We start from the raw sequence: 22,870 nt of genomic DNA on the forward strand, positions 1-22,870 counted from the left end.
GAACTAGACCCGAAACGTCAGCTTTCCTGCTCCTCTGATGCTGCTTGGCCTGCTGTGTTCATCCAACTCTACACCTTGTTATCTCTGCATTATCATGGCACATTTCCAATACATTTACAGTATGCCTCTGCACTTTAATGCTACACTTTGGAGTGCATCAGAACCTTTCATTATAATTCTGCTGCAAGGACACCTTATGTGCAGGGACAGGGCTCCAACTCATGAATTGGACCAGGCTAAATCCTCACTTACTATCACAGTGATCACTTACTTTGAGTACACTTGGATGCTCACAACGTCTCTGCTTTGGCTTATCATGCTTTCCCTTCTTCAGTATTTGACCCTTCAGCCAGAGCTAAGAGACTCACAGTACTTCTATGTCATCTTGCCTTTCAGTGAAGACACAAAGCCAGATAATTTGTCTTGGTTGTCAGCAGTCTTCAGTCAAGGGCATGGATATATCACTGTATGGCACTGTGCTACATACGCTAGCAACTCAGGTGACAAATACACGACATGCGCTTCAAGCAAATGGCCATGTGTTGTTACAGGAGACACTCTTCAGACAGGGATTCCCAGCACAGTAAGTCAAGGCAGCCTTCAATATAAGTCTAAGACCTTGGGCATAATCAGTCCACCACAAAAGGCAGTCAGAGTCAGGATCCTCTCCTCGTTTTGGGTGAAGAGCTGAATATTAGGATACTCATCACTAAACATGGCTCTTTCTGCCCTGTTGTAAACTGTTTTCTTCTGGAATGCGAGAAGGAAGGGATTGGGTGAGATGAAAGTGGATGGCATGGCTGTTAGTTCTGGTGTAGGGACGAGTGACGAAGTGTCCTGAGTGAGTAAGCAGTGTAGACAGCATGCAATGCTAGAAGGGTGAGGGGACTGGGTGAATGAAATCGAGTGAGAGAAGATAGCAGATGAAATAAGAGTGGTTGACCATATGACCTGGTGGGTGGTGTATGCTGTAGCAGAGATAGAGAGTGAGGTAGCAAAGAGAAGATGGCAGCACTTACTCTGGTGGAGCAGAGACAGTCATTGACCTTCTTCTTATATTGTTAGATGTTCTTCTGGATGGCTGAGACCACCTTGTCTCAGATGGGTCAAACTGGTAGGATCTGATGTCACATCCTCCTCTGCCAGTGCTGGAGAAAGAAGATGGCCCACTTCTCCACCACTCCATCCACCAGAACTTCCGAGGTTCACCCTATCTGCCACACTTGGGGCAAATATCCTAACCGCCAGGACAGCTCCGGACTGATATTACTTGACTAGATGCACAATAGTTTTTTAAAGCTGGTGTCAGGGATCCCAGAATATCTTGGCAGTGGCAAGTGCTTTCACCTATGGCGAGTGGGAGAATTGGCTAGCATCGGTTGAGAGGGGCACCACAGAGCTATGGCACCTAATAAGTGAGGTGGGTTTGGGATGATGGCATGAGATAACTCACTAGGCCCCCTTCAAGAAACTCAATGAAAATGCCACTTAGCTAACTATCAAACTTGTTCAGTGCACCTATTTAGTCTTTTTTGCATCTGTTTGCTTTGTTCCAAATCTATATCACAAAGATCATTTTAATGTTTCCATTCAATTCTTATTTCTTACCCTTGGTTCTTCTACCTGTCATTTATCATTTTCAGTTACTAAAATATTCAGTTATCACTGTTAGTCATCAAAATCATATATTTTTAAAATAATTATTGTTATGTATGTAGTTGTGGTGCTGCCCCTTTAAGAGAGCTGGTCAGGTGAGACAGCTGGTCAATGACTCACAAGTTGTAGAGCTGGGGTCTCTGTCTCGAGCTGTGGAAGTGTGAGCATCTAAAATAAAGTGTTTCTGTTCAGAGTTTTATCTGTGTCTCCCTTGTATATGATTCCTGGTTCCCAGCGAATTATAAACCTAACAATTATGGTGCATCAAGCCAGATCCTAACAAATATCTGGATTATCTAGTATTTTCATAACTTGGATCATAACAATATGAACCACACTCTTAATTCCATGTTCCTGCCCTGTTTGCATTTTTGTATTCACATCAGATGTGAGCATCAATAGCAAGGCTGATTCTTATCTCTAACTACCCTTCAGCTGTCGTGGTGAGCTATCATTTAAATCACTGTAATGTAATGTAAGTTTATTCAAAGTGCTATCAGAAACAGACTTCCAGGATATTGAACCAGTGACAGTGAAGGAACAGGAAAATATTGCCAAGTCAGGATGTTGTGTGGTTTTGATGAGAACTTGCAGGTGTTGGTGTTGCCATCTATCTGCTGTTCTTGTCTTTTCAGCTTGTAGATATCACAAGTTTAAAAAGTACCATCAAAGAACCTTTGGTGAGTTGCGGCAGCACATTCTGTAGATGGTACACAGCACTGCCTCTGTGTGTTGGTAATGAGTTGCCGATCAAGAGTGCTGTTTTATCTCGGACGGTGTTGGACTTCATTTGTATTGCTGGACCTGCACCTATCTGGGAAATTGGAGAGTTTTGCATCACACTCCTGACTTGTGCCTTGTAGATAGGCAATCAGGAGTTGCGTTATTTCCTACAGAAGGCTCAGCCTCCGACCTAGTCTTGTAGCACAATATTTATACGGCTGGTCCAATTACATTTAATATCAAGCAGGAACCTGAGAATATATTAACCACACGTGTCAGTGGCTTTTTCATACAATCAATTAATGAATTACCTTTGGGATTCCTGTCAACCAGCAGTGGGCATGATGAGAACCTGCATAACATACTCCCAACTTCAATATTTAAAGGAACCATCCCACCATGTTATTTGAAGGAGTGAGAATCAGGAAGAAATGAGAAAGTGCAAAAACAATTAATAATTGCACCTCACTGCATGGGTACCTCAATGTATGTATTATTTGGGTCTATTTTGTCCCGGAAGGAAACACTGTTTATGATGATGGACGTAGAGCCCTTGAACATTTTTAAGCCAGAGATTAATAGATTTTTTGTTAAGCAGAGGAAACACAGCTCAGTGCTTCTGAATGTAGTGCAGGAAGTGGTTTATCTACCTAATAGCAGGAAAGGTGAGTGCAATAGCACATTTCTACATCCTGATTTGTGTATCACTCTAATTACTTCTTAAGCAAATTCTAGCATATCAATTCACATATCAACCTACTCGCACGTGTCTCCCTCTGTCCATGTAATTCCTCACACTTCCATTTATATCCATCTGCCACTGATAGATTTTTATGCAAAGTCATGCTTCTCATTTATAGGCTCCATCCAATGTGTGAAAACATTTCTTTCCTCTCACTCACATCTTTTCTTTCCCTCCTTGCAGGTAAAGAGAACGGAGAAAACTAGGGAGAGAACTGGAATTGGCATTGTGGTCCTTCTTATCAACATCTGAAGGCATATGCCAAAATTGGGAGAGCTGCCCCATAGATAATTATATAACAGCCTTACATGTCATTCTTACAAAATCATCTGCACCAATAATGTCCCAAACACCACTATCACCATCCAAGTGTATGTTCTGTCTCACCAGCAGGACAGGCCCAGCAGTGGTAGGGGCACAGTGGTTCACAGTGACAACAGGCTGCCCTGACAGTTGTCAAGATTGACCCCAGATCTTCTGGAATCTTATGGTATCAGTTTAAACATGGGCAAGGAAACCTGTTGATTGCCTCCTACCAACCCATAGAGCTAATGAATCACTATTCCTCCATATAAAGCAGCTCTTGTTAGGAGGAGCACAGAATTTATTCTGGGTGGGAGATTTCAATATCCATCTCCCAGAATGGCTAGGCAGCACCACTACTGATTGGGCCGGTTGAGTTCTAAATTACATAGCTACTAGTCTGGGTCATGTAAATCATGAGGGAACTAACAAGATGCAAAAACCTACGTGATCTCATTGTCACAAATCTACCTGTTGCAGATATATCTGTCCATGATAGTGTCAATAGAAATGAACATCACACAGATCTCGTAGATACAATATTCAGGTTGAGGATATTGTCCTTTATGTTATGTGGCACTATCACTGTGCTAAATTGGAATCAAAATTGGGCAGCCATGCATCATTGCAGGCTATGAGTAGCAGCTGAATTATACTCAACCCACAATCTGTAACCTCATTATCTATTAGTCATAAGTTACATTCACACCACACAAATGCCAAGCAATGGCCATTTCTAACAAGAAAGAAAGATCTATCATACCCTTGATATTCAGTTGCATCGCAATTGCTGAGTCCCTCTCCCATCCTGGAGATTATCATTGACTAGAAAGTGAACTGGACCAGCCTATTAATTACTGTGCCTGCAAGAGCAAGACAGAAGGTAGGAATACTGCGGCAAGTATCTCAACTGACCAATGACTGTCCACCATCCAAAGGGCACAAGTTAGGATTTTAATGGAAGACTTTATATTTGCATGATATGACTGCAGCTCAACAATACTCAAGAAACTTGAATGTCCATCCAGGACAATGTAGCCTGCTTGATTGACACCCATCCATCACCTTCATAATTCACTGCCTTCATCACTGACTGACTGTTGCAACAGTATGCACCATCTACAAGATACATTGCAGTGTAACTCATCTAGGCTCCTCAGATAGTACCTTCCAAACCTGTGACAACTTCCACCTAGAAGTACAAGACAGCTGATGGATGGGAACACCACTATCTGCACATTTCCCTCCAAGTCACACACAATCCTGATTGGAAACCATATTTGCCATTTCTTACTGCTTTTAGGGCCAAATATTGGCATTTACTTCCTAATAGCACAGTGGGGAGACCTATAACTCAAGAGCTGCAGCAGTTCAAGCAAGCACCTTGCCATCTCTTCTTCGGGGTAATTAATGATGGGCAATAAAAGCTGGTCTAGCCAGGAATGCTCACATCCCATGAAAGAAAAAATCATCTTACAATTAGCTGTAGAAGAAAAGACATCAAACAATAATAGAATCTTGGCAGGATTGGAACCTGGTGATGGGGTGCATTCGACATATTTGATGACAGAACTAAATATCAGCTTGCTCCAAGTAACATGACATGCAACTCTCAGACAAGTCAGCCTGATGTTGACAGTAAGTGTAAGATAATACAGTCCTATGAGAGGAATTGATTTGAATTATTGTAGTCACATGTACCTTATTACAGTGAAAAGCTTTGTTTTGCGGGCAGTATAGGCATATCATAGCAAACAAGGACTTTCAGATCATACGGTGCTTAGACAGAGTGAGGCATACAAGATTACTGCTGCACAGGAGGCACACAAAGCAAAATCAACATTCTTTGAAGTTAGAGAGGTCCATTCAGCAGTCTAATAACGGCAGAGAAGAAGCTGTTCTTGAATATGTTGGTGTGTGTGTTCAAGCTTCTGTATCTTCTGCTTGACGGAAGAGGTTAGCAGAAAGCATTATTGGGGTGGGAGGAGTCTTTGATGATGTTGATAGCCTTTCCATGGCAATGAGAAGTGTAAATGGAGTCAATGAATGAGAGATTGGCTTCCGTGATGGTCTGGACTGTGCACACAACTTTCTGTAGTTTCTTACGGTCCTGAGAGAGCTGTTGCTATACCAGGCTGTTTTGCACCTGGACAGAATGCTTTCAATGGTGCATCTGTAAAAGTTGATGAGAGTCCTTATGGACATGCTGAATTTCCTTAGCCACTTGAGGAAAGAGGGGCATTGTTGTGCCTTCTTGACCATCACATCTACGTGGGGGCTCCAGGACAGATTGTCAGTTATCATCACTCCTAGACACTTGACATTCTCAACCCTTTCCACCTCAGCTCCATTGATTTAGATCAGGGAAGCAAATTGAAAAAGAGTACAGAGAGGCTTCATTTTGAACTCAGTGCCAAGAAAGGAGACAGTAGGTTTGAAAACAGCACAGAGGCAAGGGAGTGGTTTCATTCTGAACACAGTGTCAAGAGGAAAGAAAACAAGATTATAAAGAGCATGAAGAGGCTTCGTTCTAAATACAGCACTGAGATAAGGCAGTATGAAAAAGACTAACAGTAACATTACTGGAAATCTGCAAGTTTTTTTTCGGTTTGTGGGAAGCTGCTGTTTGAGAGTGAGTCTAAACAGCTTAGAACTACAAAAAGTAATAATTTGTAAAGAAGTTGCAGGTACTTGGACTTAGGGAAGGAACGCTAGCAAAAGAGAGGTAAAATTAAATCAAGTCAAAGTAAAGTAATACAATAAAGTAAAGCCAAAGAAAAATAAAGTAAAACCGAAGGAAAATAAGGTGAATGTAAGTAAAATTAAGTGGCTAGGAATTTCTTTTATACTAAACTGTTCTAAAGATAATAAATAATCTTCAGAGTTAGAGGTGGCAAATCACCTCAGCCAACACGTTGCGGTATGTGTGAAGTCACAGACATACTCTGTGTCCCAGACAAATCATTTGCAGGAAGTGTTAAAAGCTGCACAAGCTTGAGATTCAGGTTTCAGAACTTGAGCAGAGGCTGGAGTCTCTATTGTGATCTGCATGGCAAAAAACTAGTTGGATAGCTTTTATGGCATGTATAGGGCAGTGGTTACACTGTAGTTTAGAAGCATATAGACAGAGAGAGAATGGGGGACTACCTACAATCTAAGAAAACCAGGCATGTCGTATAGGAGTCCCCTGAGTCAATCATGGTTGCCAATCAGTATTCCATTTTAAATACTAGTAAGGTATATAAGGTAAATACATAAGGCAATGGTTCCTCAGGGGAGTGCAGCCAGAGACAAGTCCATGACACAAAGGGCATCTTAGCTGAGCATGAAGAATGAAGAATGAAAGGGTAGCAGTGATAGCGGATTCCATCGTTGGGGTATCAGACAGGCATTTCTGCAGATTGAAACACACACTGCAGAATGGTGCACTGCCTCCACAGTGCCAGGGTCAATGATGTCATGGAAAGGCTGCATGACATCCTCCTAGGGGAGGGGCTGTCAGTCAGAAATCATGGTCGACATTGGTACAAACAACATAGTTTGGAAGAGGTATGAGATCCTGAAAACAGAATTCAGGTAGTTAGGAAAATTAAAAAGCAAGATCTCAAGACCAGTAATCTCGGGATTAACTCACAGGAGGATCGATCAATTCAACATGTGACTGAAGAATTGGTGTAGGAGGGAAGGCATCAGATTTCTGAGGCATTAGGACCAGTCCTGGGATAGATGGGAGCTGTACAAGCTGGACAAGTTACACCTTAACAAGACAAGGACTGATATCTTTGCAGGGAGATTTTCAAGTGTTGTTGGAGTTGGTTTAAACTAGTTTGTCAGGGAAATAGGAACCTGAGGGGTACCAGAAAGTATAAAAGGTACAAGGCGGGCTAGAAAACAGAAGAAACAAAGCCACACATTGAATGTGCCTTGAATGTGCCATAGTGCCAAAGGTCAGTTTACCAAGACGCATGTAGCATTTACAATAAGATGGATGATTTAAAGGAAGAAATAGAGGTAACTGCTTATATATCATTGACATTACAGAAACATGGTTGTGTGGTGACCAAGTCCGGGAAGATATTCAATGTTTAAGAAGGACAGACAAGAAGGTAAATGAGGTGTATTGCACTGAATACACAAGATGGAGTAGTAAGGGCCGGTCTCAAATCAGAAGAATAATGTGTAGAATCTGTTTAGGTAGAGCTAAGAAACAGCAAAGGACAGCTGACATTGACTAGAATTATCCATGGGGAATAAAACAGTAGTGGTGATATTTAGCATGGTATTAATCAGGAAATGAGAGAAGCTTGTAGCATGTGAAATGTAGTAATCATGAGTTACTTCACTTTGCACATTGGCTGGATAAACCAATTGGGCATTGAAGCTGTGGAGATCAAGTCTCGATAGTGTCTTAGGTATAGTTTTCTAAAAGATGATTGTGCCAGCATGTTCAGAAGCTGGCTAGAAGACAGGCTATTTTGGATCTAGTATTATGTAATGAAAAGGGCTAACTAATAATCTTGTTATAAAAGAACCTTTAGGGATGAGTGAACATATTATGATAGAATTTTAAAATCTGCAAAGTCAGAAAGAAGCCATTCAGCCCATTGTCCCTGCACATACCCTCTGAAGAGCATCCCATCCACACCCAGCCCCAGCCCCAGCCCCAGCCCACTATGTAATTCCCATAACTCCATATTTAACTCAGCTAATCCACTTAGCCTGCACACTACAGGGTAATTCAGCACAGCCAATCCACCTAACCCACACATCTTTGGATTGTGGGAGAAAACTGGAACACCTGGCAGAAACCTATGCAGACAAAAGGAGAACCTGCAAACTCCACATAGACAATCACCCACACCTGGAATCAAACTCAGTCCCTGGTGCTGTGAGGCAACAGTGCAAAGCACTGTGCCACCATGACACCCGTGGCACAACATTTTACATTATGTTTGATAGTCGTGGTTTAATCTGTGGTACTATGTTAAATATAAATACGGGAAATTATGAAAGCATAAGACAAGTTGGCTGAGCTGGATTCAGAAAATACATTAAAAGGCATGACTGTACATAGGTATTGAATGGTCCTAAATAACTATTACATGGCTTATAGCAACAATTCATTCCTTTGAGGTGGAAAATGTGAAAAAAAAAAACTCAGGCAATCATGGCTGACAAAGCAAGTTAAGGATCATTTAAGATTAAAAGAATATGCTTTTAAAGTGGCCAGAAAATGTAATAATCCCACAAAATTAGAGATTCAAGTGACTAGGGAGAATGAAGAGTTGAAAAGAATTGGTATTAGTAAGAAGGTTCACCTGGAGAAATTAAAGGGGCTGACAGATGATTAGTTCCAGATACCTGATGGCCTATATCCCAAAGTACTGAAGGTGATGGCTACAGAGACAGAGACAGTCAATGCATCATCTTCAAAATTTTCACAGAATCTAGAATGATTCCTATAGATTGGAAGCTTGAAAATGTCGCCCACTATTTAAAAGAGCAATGGAAAAATCAGGGAGCTACAGATCCATTAGCCTTATACCAAGAGTAAGGAAAATGCTACAATCTGTCATAAAAGATGTGAAAGATAAACACTTGGATAAAAATAATCTAATTGGGTATAGTCAGATGGATTTGTAAAATAGAAAATTATTTTTGACATAGTTGTTGGAGTTTTTGAGGATGTTGCCAATAAAATTCATAAAGGTAATCCAATGAATGTAGAATATTTGGATTTTTAGGAAGCTTTTGACATGATTGGTGAGGGTTGACAAGTTTGATCAGCAATATTAAAACACATTGTACTGGCATGGATTAAAGATTTGCAAACACTCAGAAAACAGTGAGTGGGAATAAATGGGTCATCCTCACCTGGAAGGCTGTGACTATTTGGTATTGCAAGGATTAGTACTTGGGCTCCACAATATAAATCAATGACTTGAATGTGGGGACCAAATGTAATATGTCCTAATTTGCAGATGATACAAGCTAAGCAGCAATGTATATTGTGAGGAAGATGTAAAATGTTTTGCAAAATAATTTGGACAGGCTTAGAGACTGGGCAAGAACATTGAAAGGTACAACACAGGAACAGGTCCGTCAGCCCACCTGGTCTGTGCAGACCATGATGCCATTCTAAACTAATCCCATTTGTCTGCAAATTGTCCGCAAATGGAAATAGTCCTGAAAATGGTCTGCAAATGATCCCTCTCACCTTGAATCTTTGCCACTTATTATTTGACACTTCCATCATGGGAAAAAGACTCTGACTATCCACCCTATCCATGCCTTTCAGAATTTTATACACTTCCATCGGGTCACTCCTTAGCCTCTGATGCTGGAATGAAAACAACCCAAATTTGTCCATGACTTGCCAATTTTTATACTTAATGTCCCTACCAATGAAAGCAAGGATGCCATGTGCCTTCTTAATCAACTTATCCACTTATGTTGCCACTTTCAGGGAACTATAGACTTGCACCTCAAGATCCCTCCATATACCAAAACTCCTAAAGGTCCTGCTATTTTTTACATAATTTCCTCTTGCATTTCACTACCCAAAATGCATCATTTCACAGTTGTCTGGATTAAACTCCATCTGCCATTTATCCGCCCAACTTTCCAACTGATCTGTATCCTGCGGTACACTTTGACAAACTTACTCACTATCCACAACTCCACCAATTTTATGCTGTCTCCAAATTTTCTAATCAGACTACTGACATTTTCATCCAAAACATTTACACAAATTACAAACAGAGGCCCCATTACCAAGCCTTCTGGACCACTACTGATCACAGACTTTCAGTCAGAAAATAACATCCTCCTCAACTACTCCCTGTCTTCCAGGACTAAGCCAATTTCGGACCCAACTTACAAACTCACCATGCATACCATTTGATTTAATGTTCTGGACCTGCCTACCATGAGGGACAATGTCAAATGCTTTAGTAAAATCCACGTCAACAACATCCACTGCATTACCCTCATCAATCATCTTTGTCACTGCCTCAAAACACTGCATCAAATTTGAGAGGCAAAACATCCCCGGCACAAAGCCATGCCACGTATCCCCGATAAATCCATTCTTTTCCAAATGTGAGTAATCCTGTCCCTAAGAATCTTCTCCAATAATTTTCTGACCACTGATATAAGGCTCACCAACTTATCTCCTGGATTATCCCTGTTGCCCTTCTTAAACAAAGGGACAAAATTGGCTACCCTCCAGTCTTCTGGAGCCTTGCCTATGGCGAAAGAGGATAAAAGATCTTTGTCAAAGCCCCAGCAATCTCATCTCTGCCTGCCTCAGTATCCTAGGATTTATCCCATCAAAACACCCAAAACCCTTTCCTTCTTAAAATTGACATGCCATAGAATATCATCACACCATTCCCTAATATTAACATCATCCATGTCTTTCTGCTTGGAGAATACTGATGTGAAGTACTTATTAAGGACATCACCTGCTATCTCTGGCTCCATGCATAAATTCCCTCCTTTGTCCTCAAATGGAAATACCATTTCGCTAGCTTCCCTCTTGCCCCTAATATACATATAAAATGCTCCTTGATCCTACTTTGCCAAGGACATTTCATGGCCCCTTTAGCCCTCTTATTCCTTATTGAAGTTCTTTCCTGCTTCCTTAATATTTCTCAAGTGCCTTGTCTGATTTCAGTTTCCTAAATCTTATATATGCTTCCTTTTCCTTTTGTCATCAAACCTTGCATCCTCACCGGAACATGCTGGTCCTGAACTCTGATCAATGGCCTTTAATAGACTCTCAACTGTCAGATGTGGATATCCTTCAAACAGCTGCCTCAATCTATTTTCTCCAGTTCTTGCCTAATACCATTGTATTAGGCTCAGCCCTCATTTAGCACTTACACCGAAGGACCAGTTTTACCCTTATTCATACATATCTTAAAACATACGGAACTGTGATCACTGTTCCCAAAACAATCCCCCACTGAAATTTTGATACCTGACCAGGCTCATTCTTCAATACAAGTTCTAGTACAGCCCCTTCCATTGTTGGACTATGTACATATTGCTTCAGGAAACCCGCTGGATGTACCAAATAAATTCTGCCCCTTCTAAGCCCCTGGAACTAAGAGAGCCCCAATCAACATTGGGGAAGTTAAAACACCCATTAGAACAACCCTGTTATTTTCACATCTTTCCATGATCTGCTTACGTATCTGTTCCTCTATCTCTATCAGATAGGTGACTGCACCTTTCTTATTACTGAATTGTTCCCATATGGCCATGCTGGATGAGCCTTTCAAAATGTCTTATCTTAGTGCACTTTGACATTCTCCTTAATCAGTAATGCAATTCTCCCAGTCCTTTCACATCCCTCTCTATCACACCTGAAACATCTAAACCCTCGAACATTGAGTTGCCAGGCCTGCCCTTCTCTCAATCAGGTTTCTGTAGTGGCGAAAACAAAGTAGTTCCATGTACTAATGCAGGCTCAAAGTTCAATTACCTTACCTGTTTTACTCCTTGCATTAAAATAAATACACTTCAGACCACCAGTCCTGCCATGTTCATTAGGAGATAGCAAGAACTGCAGATGCTGAAGTCAGAGTCAATACAGCGTGGAGCTGGAGGAACACAGCAAGTCAGGCAGCATCAGAGGTTTATGAATCAACAGAGGGGGAAGTTGCGGTCCCTTCCTGATGAAGGGTGTAAACCCGAAATGTCGATTTCCCTGCTTCTCTCATGCTGCCTGACCTGCTGTGTTCCGCCAGCTCCACGCTGTACTGCCATGTTCATTAACTTGGCACAGCCTGTTCTTCTTATTAGACTTACTTGACAGTGTTTAATTTAATGTGAAAAATGTGAGGTTATCCACTTTGTTAGAAGAACAGATGTGCAGATTTTTTTTAAAGTAGTGAGAGGTTGGATATTGTAGATTTGCAAAAGGACTTGCGTGTCATTGTCAATAGGTCAGTGAAGACTAATGTGCAGGTGCAACAAGCTGTTAGGAAGGCTAATGGAATGTTAGCTTTTATTGTAAGCTGATTTGAGTACAGGAGTAGTCAAAGAATCATGCAGTATGGAAGAGGCTGTTTGGCCCATTGAGTCCATACCTCCCTTGATGTGTTACTTCTTAACAGTGTGTCACCTCACAGTTATCAGGGTTAAATTTCATCTGCTAATGATCTGCCCATCTGATTAACCCATCTCTGTTTTCCTGTAATCTGGGTCCTTCCTCCTCACTGTCAACTATCTGGCCAATTTTTGTGTCATCCGTAAACTTATTTATCATTCCCCTACATTCTCATCAACATCATTCATGAATATGGCAAGCAATAAGGGGTCAGTATTGATTCCTTTGGAATACCACTGTACACCGGGCGCCAATCACACAAACAGCTTTCTGCCACCTCCCTCTGTCTCCTATCACTAAACCAATTTTGGATCCATCTTGCTAAGTTACCCTGGATGCCATAGCTTTTATTTTCTTTATCAGTTTTCCATGTGGGACTGCCATATCCCTACTACTGATGTGGGATTTACTGGTCTATTGTCCCCTGGCCTACCTCTACCGCCCTTTTTGTAAAGTCCAATCACATTAGCTGTCTTCTAGTCCTCCCTTGAGCCCAGAGACAAGGGCTCCTGTTGTTTCCTCCCTCGTCAAAAGACTTGCTCAAATCCATATCAACTACATCTACTGCCCAACCCTCACCTACTTAAAAAATTTCATCAAATTTGTTAGGCATGACCTGCCTCTGACAAAGCTCTGCTGACTATCCCCGATCAATCCTTGCCCATTAAAAGGCGACTAATTTTCTCTTTCAGAGATAGTAAGAAGTGCTGATGCTTGAGTCAGAAATAACAGTGTGGAGCTGGAGGAACACAGCAGGCCAGGCAGCATCAGAGGAACAGGAAAGTTGGCATTTTGGGTTGGGACCCTTCTTCAGAAATGGGGGAGGGAGAAGGGAGCCCAGAAATAAATAGAGGAGGGGTGGGGCTGGGGAAGGCAGGTAGGATGGTGATAGTTGAGTGCAGGTGGGGAGTGGTGGGGATTAGTCAGCAGGGTGGCAGGAGCGAATAGGTAGGAGAGAAGATGAACAGGTTGCGTCAGGTCAAGGAGGCGAGGATGAGAGAAGGGGCTGGTAATGGGATGAGGTCAGGGGTGGGGAGATTTTGAAACTGTTAAAATCCACATTTAGACCATTGGGCTGTAGGCTCCCAAGGCGGAATATGAGGTGCATCTCCTCCAGTTTCAGGGTGGCATCATTGTGACACTGCAGAAGGCCCAGGATGCACATGTCACCCAGGGAGTGGGAGGGGGAGTTGAAATGGTTCGCGACCAGAATGTGTTGTCATTTGTTGCGAGCAGAGCGCAGGTGCTCTACAAAGCTGTCTCCGCTTAGCCTCACCAATGTAGAGGAAGCCACGTCGGGAGCAGTGGATGGAATAGACCACATTGACGGATGTGCAGGTGAACGTCTGTCTGATGTGAAAGGTTTGTTTGATGCCTTGAATGGAGGTGAGGGAGGAGGTGTAGGAGCAGGTGGTAGCACTTCCTGTGGTTGCAGGGAAAGGTGCCGGTGGTGGTGGGGCCAGTGGGCTAATTTTCTCTTTCACTATTTTCTCCACCAACTTCCCTACCACTGATGTGAGACTTACTGGTCTATTGTCCCCTGGCCTATCTCTATCACCTTTTTAGTAAAATGGAATCACATTAGCTGTCCTTTGGTCCTCTGGCACCTCACTTGAAGCCAAAGACAATTTATAGTTTGGATCAAGGCCCCCGTTATTTCCTCCCTTGTCTCCCACAACAGCCTGTGCTACAACTCATCCGGACCTGCAGATTTGTCTACTTTGAAACCCGCCAAACTCCAATACCTTCTCACTTCTTATATTAATCTAAGAACTTCACAGTTTAAACATAACATTTGCTTTGCAGAGTGTGACAAATGATGTTCCTCAGGATATATGCTAAAGCCGTTAACATTTCATTTTATAGTGATGACTTAGATGAAGACAGAGTGTTATACAGTCCGGTATGCAGGTAACAGTAAAGTAAGAACTCACTGGGCTAAATTCTTAGAATGTTTGTAAGTGAGAAATGGAGGTGTGTGGGGCCACAATATTCTGAAATAGTCCAGTCTCCTGCCTTGGTCCAATCTCTGGACAAAAATATGTTTTAATCTTCTCAAAATTATGTATTTCATTGCAGGCTGAATGAATTGCAGATATTATGGGGTGTTTCTGACTCTCTGTTAGCCTTTTCTGAGAAAGTATGCATAGTAACTTTAACAGGGTTGACGCTGATGGGGTGAACTTGAACTCATACCCATCCATTGGTTTTGCGAGAGGCCAGAGATTACATTATTTGAAACTGAGTTGGTAATGACAGTATCTATCTTTGAGACAGAGGGTCATCCTCTTGTTTTGCAATTGATACATATTCACTTTCTCTAGTCCATGGGAAATTAGGGAGTTGGTTGGTTTAATGAGTTGGAACAGTGTTATTAGCATATATGCACATTCCAAATTGCTTTCCCTGTCTGCACTTGATTGCTCGATTGATTCGATCCATGCACTCCATTTACATGGCTCACTACAGAAAGGTTGCTAACAAAGATCCATCGTACCCCGGTAATGATTTCCTACAACCTCTTCTGTCAGGCAGAAGATACAGAAGCCTGAACACATGCATGAGCAGATTCAGGAACAGCTTCTTCCCAGCCATTATTAGACTGATGAATGGACTCTCTAGCCTCAAATAATGCTGATCTTGCTAATGTTGATCTCACCTAGGGCACATCCTGTGCAATGTAACCTGTATGCCTCTCAGTCTTTCTGATCTATTCATCCTTGCTTACTATGATCTGCCTGTACGGCTTGTAAACAAAGACTTTCACTGTACTTTGGTACACATGACAATCAATCAATCAAACCAGTCACATGCCAGGGGAATAAAGATATTATCAGTCTGATTTGATCCTTTGGTGGGCTAAGAAAAAAATTAAAACAAATTATAGACCACTTTTTATAATTTGCAATGACAAACTGCTTGAATAAAATGCATATATTGGCAGTCCTGGGTTACAAACGGGTTATGTTCTTAAGTCAGTTAATACAATGCAGGACAATATAAAATAGCCATTCACAAGTTTAGGAAATATTCTTACGTCAGATATTACATCCCTGGCTCTTAGGAGTTTGACAAGTGAGTTCCCATAGGTCTGTGTTGTAATCTATGCTATTTCCTCACAGATTAATAAAACGTGAAATGGTTTGTAATTTAAAAATCGCATATTTTGTTTAAGCGCTAGTTTAGATCATAGATCATAGAATCTCTACAGTGTGGAAACAGGCCCTTTCGGCCCAACAAGCCCACACTGACCCTCAGAGCATCCCACCCAGACCCATCCCCCTATAAACCCACCTAATATACACACCCCTGAACATTACGGGCAATTTCGCACGACCAATCCACCGAGCCTTCACATCTTTGGACTGTGGGAGGAAACCGGAGCACCCAGAGGAAACCCGTGCAGACACGGGGAGAATGTGCAAACTCCATAGTCAGTCGCCCGAGGGTGGAATCGAACCCGGGTCCCTAGCGCCGTGAGGCAACAGTGCTAATATTGATGTTTAGTCATGTGAGTATAGATTATGTGCGCTGGCATTTACCTTCCAGCCATTCTCCAGAGTTGCGGGATAATAGACTGAAAGACGTACCATGAGCAGCTGCAGCAGCAGCACCAGCAAAAACAGCAAGCATTCGAACCACGGTTACCAGCACCCTGTTGTGATTGTGCAGAGCCCGGCATCTCCTGCTGCACCGATGTCTGCCGCTTACGCATCTCCATCCGCTCTGATCCCATGGGCTATGGAGAAAACAAGAAACTGCTTTAAAGAATGAAAGCAGTCTGTTGCACACCACTAAACCGTGACTGTTCTCGAATAACTAATAACTCATTCAAAATGCAATATGGTAACTGTACGATAATGGTTTTTTTGTAACTTTTAGTTCTTAATCACTAGCAATAGAGCTATTTTAAAATTTAAAATTTAATCTACCTTGTAAATCATTTTTGGAAACACATCTCTCTGTTTAAATGAGTTTGAAGTATTTGACACTTTTTACTATAACTTTCTCCCCAATGTTTTCTTAATGTTGACAACCTTATTAAAATGACGGAACATTTGTATTATTTGCCTTCAGGAAGCTGCACAGGTACGTCTGAAGATGATATTCAGCAATTAACTGTTTGAAAGTCCAAGGACTGTGGTGGTGGTTTCTCCATTTGGACTGACAAGCTAGAATCATACAAACATGCACACGAACATTCAAATTAGGAGCAGAGCAGATCATTGATCCTTTCAAACCTGTTCCGCCATTCAATACAATCATGGCCGATTTGTTTGTATTCTGAATTCAACATCCCATCTACCCCCAACTACCTCCGCTTTAAAAATAATGACCCTGCCACCGCCACCTTCTGAAGTACAGAGTTTGAACATCGCACAACATTCTGAAAGAAACAAATCCACTTTATCGCTGTTCTAAAAGGGGATCTCCTATTTTAAGACAATGTCCCCTCGTTTGGAATCACCCACAACAAGAATCATCCTTTCTATATCAATCTTGACAAGATGATTCAGTATCTTATAGATGACAATCAAATTATATCTTCCTTTTCAAAACTCCAGTGAAAACAAGCTGATTTCATTTCAGCCTCAACTCCACTTCCTGTCCACTCTCCATAATTCTTCAACCCATCACTGATTCAAAATTGTCCATCTTTTCCTTGAATTTACTTAATGTTCCAGCATCCACCACGCTCTGGGGTAATGAATTCCACACATTCACAAGCCTTTGAGAGAAGTAATTTCTACTCATTTCTATTTTAAATCTGCTACCCTTATCCTAAAACTCTAGATTATGTGGGAAAACATACTTTTTACGTCAACTCTGTCAATCCCCTTCAGCATCTTATTTGCCACAATTTGATCTCTTCTCATTCTTCTGAACTCTGGTAAAATCTACCAAGCTGTCTCTGAACCAATGCGTTTACATCCTTCCTCAAATAAGGAGACCAAAACTGTGTATGTGGTAACTGAGACGATGTCTCGCCAATTCCCTGTACAACTGAAACATAGAATCCACGTACTGAAACACAGAATCCACGTATAGGTTAAATCTGTCCTTTAACCCCTGTAATTGTGATGGTGGGTACAGTATAATGTCACTGACCTAGTAATCTAGAGGTAAAGACTAATATCCTGGGGTAATGGATTCAAATCTCTACACAGCAGCTGATGAAGTTCAATGAATAAAACTGGAATTACAGGCTAGTCTAATGGTGACTATAAAACTATAGTAAAAAAAAAGACCTGTTTGGTTTATGAAGTCCTTTAGGAAAGGGAATGTGCTGTCTTGGCTATTTTCGTGGCTATCATCAGTTCTGAGGAAAGGTCACCGGACCTGAAACATTAACTCTGATTTCTCTTCACAGCTGCTGCCAGATCTGCTGAGCTTTTCCAGCAATTTCTGTTTTTGTTTCTGATTTACAACATCGACAGTTCTTGCAGTTTTTAATATTCTGTCCTTATCTGGCTCGCCTTGCAAGGCACACAGTTGAATAGCACTAATTGTGGCCTTGCCAGTAATGTCCACATCCTGTGAATGGGGAGAAATAGTAATTGGCCTGAAATGTTAGCCCTGTTATGCCTGACCCTAATTATTTCCAGCATGTTTATTTTCATTCAAAACACTGAGAATTAGAATCAGTAAATAACCTAGTGATACTTGTAAACAGATTGTATCTTACTTCTATTCCAAACTCGTGGTAAGAATTTTATAACTTGCATGACATAATTAAGAAGCATGTTGCTTTTCTTTTCAAACTATAAGCAGAAAGAGCAGAGGTGATTTACCAGAATGTTGCAGGGGCTGGAGAATTCTAGTAATGAAGACAGACTGGATTGAACATAGAACAGTACAGCACAGGAACAGGCCCTTTGGCCCACGATGCGCTGATAATGTTGCTAAGTTAAACTAATCCCTTCTGCCTGCCCTTGGTCCGTGTTCCTCCATTCCTTGCATATTCATGTGCTTATCTAAAAGTCCCTTAAGTGCCCCTATCGTATCTACCTCCACCACCACCGCCAGCAGCACGCTCCACACTCCTACCACTCTCTGTGTAAAGAACTTGCCCCTCACATCTCCTTTGAACTTTCCCCCTCTCGCCTTAAATGCATGCTCCCTTGGTTTAGACATTTCAGCTCTGAGAAAAAGGTTCTGACCATCAACTCTATCTATGCATCTCATAATTTTATAGACTTCTACCATGTTTTCCCTCAGCCTCCGCCGCTCCAGAGAAAACAGCCTGAGCTTTTCTAGCCTCTCCTTATAGTTCATCCCGTCTAATCCAAGCAGCATCCTGGTAACTTTTTCTGCACTCTTTCCAAAGCCTCCACATCCTTCCAGTAATGTGGCAACCAGAATTGAATGCAGTACTCTAAGTGTGGCCTAACCAAAGTCTTATATGCAACATGACATCCTGACTCTTGTGCTCAATTCCCTGACCAATAAAGGCAAACATGCCATATGCCTTCGTTACCACCCTATCTACTTGTGAAGCCACTTTCAGGGAGCGATGGCCTTGAATCCCAAGATCCCTCTGTACATCAATGCTGTTCAGGGTCCTACCATTTACTGAATACTTTTCCTTAACATTTGATCTCCCAAAGTGCAGCACCTCACACTTACACAGATTAAACTCCATCTGCCATTTCTCTGCCCATATCTGCAACTGATCTATATTCCGCTGTATCCTTTAACTACCTTCTGCACTAGCCACAGCTCCATTGAACTTTATATTATCTGCAAACTTACTAACCCACCCATCTACATTTTCATCCAAGTCATTTATACATATTTATATTATATCACAAACAATAGGGGTCCCTGTACGGTTCCCAGTGGAACACCACTAGTCACAGATCTCCAGTCTGAAAAACAACCTTCCATCACTATCCTCTGGCTTCTATGGCCAAGCCAATTCTGAATCCACATGGTCAAGTCACCGTGGATCCCATGCATCTTAATCTTAAAAGACCATATTTGTTTTCCTTGAAACAAGAGAGACTGAGGGGACATGTGATTGAAATGTATAAAATTATGAACAGGACAGATAGGTAGACAGGAAAGGATCAATGGCCAAGGAAATTAGATTTATGGCATGGGACAGGAGGTTTAGAGGGGATGTAAGGAATTTTTTTTCACTGAGGGTGGTGGGAATCAGGAATTCACTGCCTGTCAGGGTGTTCGAGGCTGAAACCCTCATAACATTTAAGAAGTATTTAGATGTGTACTTGCGATGCCAAGGCATACTGACTATGGGCCAAGTCCTGGAAAATGGGATTAGAATAGTAAGGTGGTAATTGTATCAGAGATAGTAGGAACTGCAAATGCTGGAAAATCTGAGATACCAAGGTGTAGAGCTGAATGAACACAGCAGGCCAAGCAGCATCATAGGAGCAGGAAGGCTGACGTTTCGGGCCCTAGACCCTTCTGAAGACCCTTCTGACTGGTGCAGACTTGATAGGTTGAAGGGCCTTTTTCGGTGCTTTGGATCTCGATGACTTTAATTTTCTCAGGATTTGAATGACATGGCCAGTGGTGAGAAAGTTGGGAAAATAAGGCAAGAATGGAAAAACAAGAAAATAGTCAGCCAATTTTCAGTTTAATGTTTCAATGACTAAATTAAATCCTCGCTACTAAGTGGTGAGGACCTTATTACCATACATTTGCATCTTAATGTTACTAATCTCACCTCATTTCCATGCAGTTTGCTTTTCCCCCTGGTGAAAACTAAATGGTAGCTGTACCCGATTTGAAAATCAGAGCAGTTACCTGGTGGCTACAATTTACCAGTGTTCTCTTCTAGGTTCCATGTTGACCTACTTTGCCCAACATCTCAGAACACACTCCATGCATAGAAATTGGCATCAGGGAAAGAAAACAGCTTCACATGTCAGACTATTATATGATGCAGCTCAGCAGATCAAAATTGCATTTGGAGCTCACTCACATCTTACATTGCAATGCACCTGCCAGGCTGCTTTGCTTGCAGGGACATATATCCATCACATGCATCAGAACATTGAGCATTTCAGACCTCTTAGCTTGCATTCTTAATGCTTACTCACTTTGCACTTAATTAGAATGTCCACAGTAGTCTTGCATTGTTGTGTCTTTTTGTGCATTGCTGCTCATTCAGAACTAAGAGGCTCACGGTAACTCTATCCTGCCCTGCCTTTTAGGTAGTCCGAAATCTAAGCAGCTTGCCATACTTGCGAGCATTGAACAGTCAAGTGGACTGACATACTGGTGTACATTATCATTCTACATCAATGTCACACCTACAGTATATGTCAGCAGCTTATATGGCAGGCACACCTCATGTGTTCCAAGCAAATAGCCATGTCTAGACATCTAAGGGGAGTTGTCCTTAGTCAAGTCAAGAGGGACTATGATCAGCCAAGGATGTTGCCATAGTTGGACAAAGGCATCATTCAATCTTAAACCAGGGTTTTGTCACAGTAAGTTGCATGCTAGGTGCAATCAGGGTCCAGGGATCAGTGTACTTTCAATTCAGGGATTGGGCTATGATCAGTCCTGCAGGTCAAGTTCAACCAGTGCAAGGATTATTAGGACGTCAATTACGGGGTTGCATAAATGTCAGTGAGGGGCTGTGCCATCCTCAGTAAGGGGCTGGCCTCCCAAGTCAGTTCCAGGGGGTGGGACATCGTCAGCACTGGGGGTCTGGACAGCAAAAAAAGCAAGGGAGGTTATCATAATGGTGGATAGTGGGAAACTCAGCTGTTGGATTGGCGTCAGTCTTCTAGGACACAGATGGTACAGATGAGTGTGAAGGAGAGCAAAATCAGATATAAGGGTGGGCGCTGATATAAGATAGAAGAGTATGATGTCTTCAAAGTCACCAGCACCCTGGCCTTGATCAGCGCATTGCTGATATCGATGTCGCGCATGGCTATGCAGTAGGCCAGAGCCAGCAACTCAAAAGCCTTCCATCTTCAACCAAATCCATGCTGTAAAATAAAAATGAAAAATGGCTGCCAGCAAACCCAGTGTGTGGAATAAGCCTTTTGGTTTGTGGACAGGATCTACTTGATGAGATGAGGCCCTTCAAGGGTAACTGCATTAATCAGGCATTCATTCATTCAAAATGATATACAGCTTTCATTACACTAGCCTACACATGCATTGAACAACAATGTGCATAGAAATCATGGTCATAGGAAATCCTGACCATGCCATTGTAGGACCAAATTACTGCAAATGCTGGAATCTGTACTGAAGACAACAAATGCTGGAGATCACACTAAATCAGACAGCATGCATTGAGGAAGAGCAAGCTAACGTTTCAATTCTAAATGACTCTTCATCAGAGCTGAAGTGAAGTGTAGAGAGGACAGCATTTATGCTATATTTGAGGGGGCTGTATGTGGGGATGGTGGGGTGTACAGTGCTGGGGGACAAAAGGTGTTGATAGCTCAGATTAAGTGATCGCAATGTGAGAATGGCAGAACAATGGTGTGTCTGACTGCCAGACTTGAAAGAACAGGCAGTCACACTGGGGTGGGGGATGGAGGGAGTGACAGGGCCTTCAACCACACAACCTACCACCCATATTTCTGTTCTTGCCCCTTCCCATCACACACAACCCCTTGTCCTCGCTTTTCATCCCACCTGCTTCCGCATTCAAAGGATCATTCTCCACCGTTTCAGACAACTCCAGCAGAACACCACCATCAAATACATCTTCCCCTCATTCCCCCGAGTGCATTTCACAGGGGCCATATCTTCTGAGACACCCTAGTCCATTCATCGACCACTAACACCACCCCCCCTTCCCATGGCACCTCCTGTAACTGCAGAAGGTGCAACATCTGCCTTTTCACCTCTGCCTTGTTCACCATCCGAGGTCCTACACAGTCTTTCCAGGTGAAGCAGCATTTCACCTGTACCTCCTCCAATCTTGTGTATTGTATTCACTGCACCCAAAGTGGCCTACTCTACATTGAAGAAACCAAACAGGCTGGGTGACTGCTTTGCAGAACACCTCTGGTCTGTGCACAAGCATGGCCCTGACCTTCCAATAGCAGTCATTTCAACACAGCATCCTGGTCGCATGTCCACTTGTCTGATGTTGGTATGCTGCAGTGTTCCAGTGAATTACAGCACAAACTGGAGGAACAACATCTCATCTACAGACTAGGCACTTTACAGCCTTCTGGACTTAATATTGAGTTCAACACCTTCAAATTATGAAACAACTCTCATTTCTTCCAGAGATAGTAGGAACTGCAGATGCTGGAGAATCCGAGACAACAAGGTGCAGGGCTGGATGAACACAGCAGGCCAAGCAGCATCATAGGAGCAGA

The 22,870-nt window shown here is 42.2% G+C and overlaps 1 protein-coding gene across 1 annotated transcript in view; it reads right to left on the bottom strand.

The window, feature by feature from the left end:
* Positions 1-16,284, bottom strand: part of LOC109935416 (regulator of G-protein signaling 20-like) — a 66,988-nt gene extending 50,704 nt beyond the window's left edge. Inside the window, exon 1 of the mRNA XM_048596089.1 lies at positions 16,133-16,284. Coding sequence (XP_048452046.1) covers positions 16,133-16,278 — 146 coding nt within the window. The 5' untranslated portion in view covers positions 16,279-16,284. The remainder of the gene's footprint in view (positions 1-16,132) is intronic.
* Between the last annotated feature and the right edge of the window lie 6,586 nt (positions 16,285-22,870).

Source organism: Rhincodon typus, chromosome 4 (assembly GCF_021869965.1).
Source record: "Rhincodon typus isolate 14 chromosome 4, sRhiTyp1.1, whole genome shotgun sequence".
NCBI lineage: Eukaryota > Metazoa > Chordata > Chondrichthyes > Orectolobiformes > Rhincodontidae > Rhincodon > Rhincodon typus.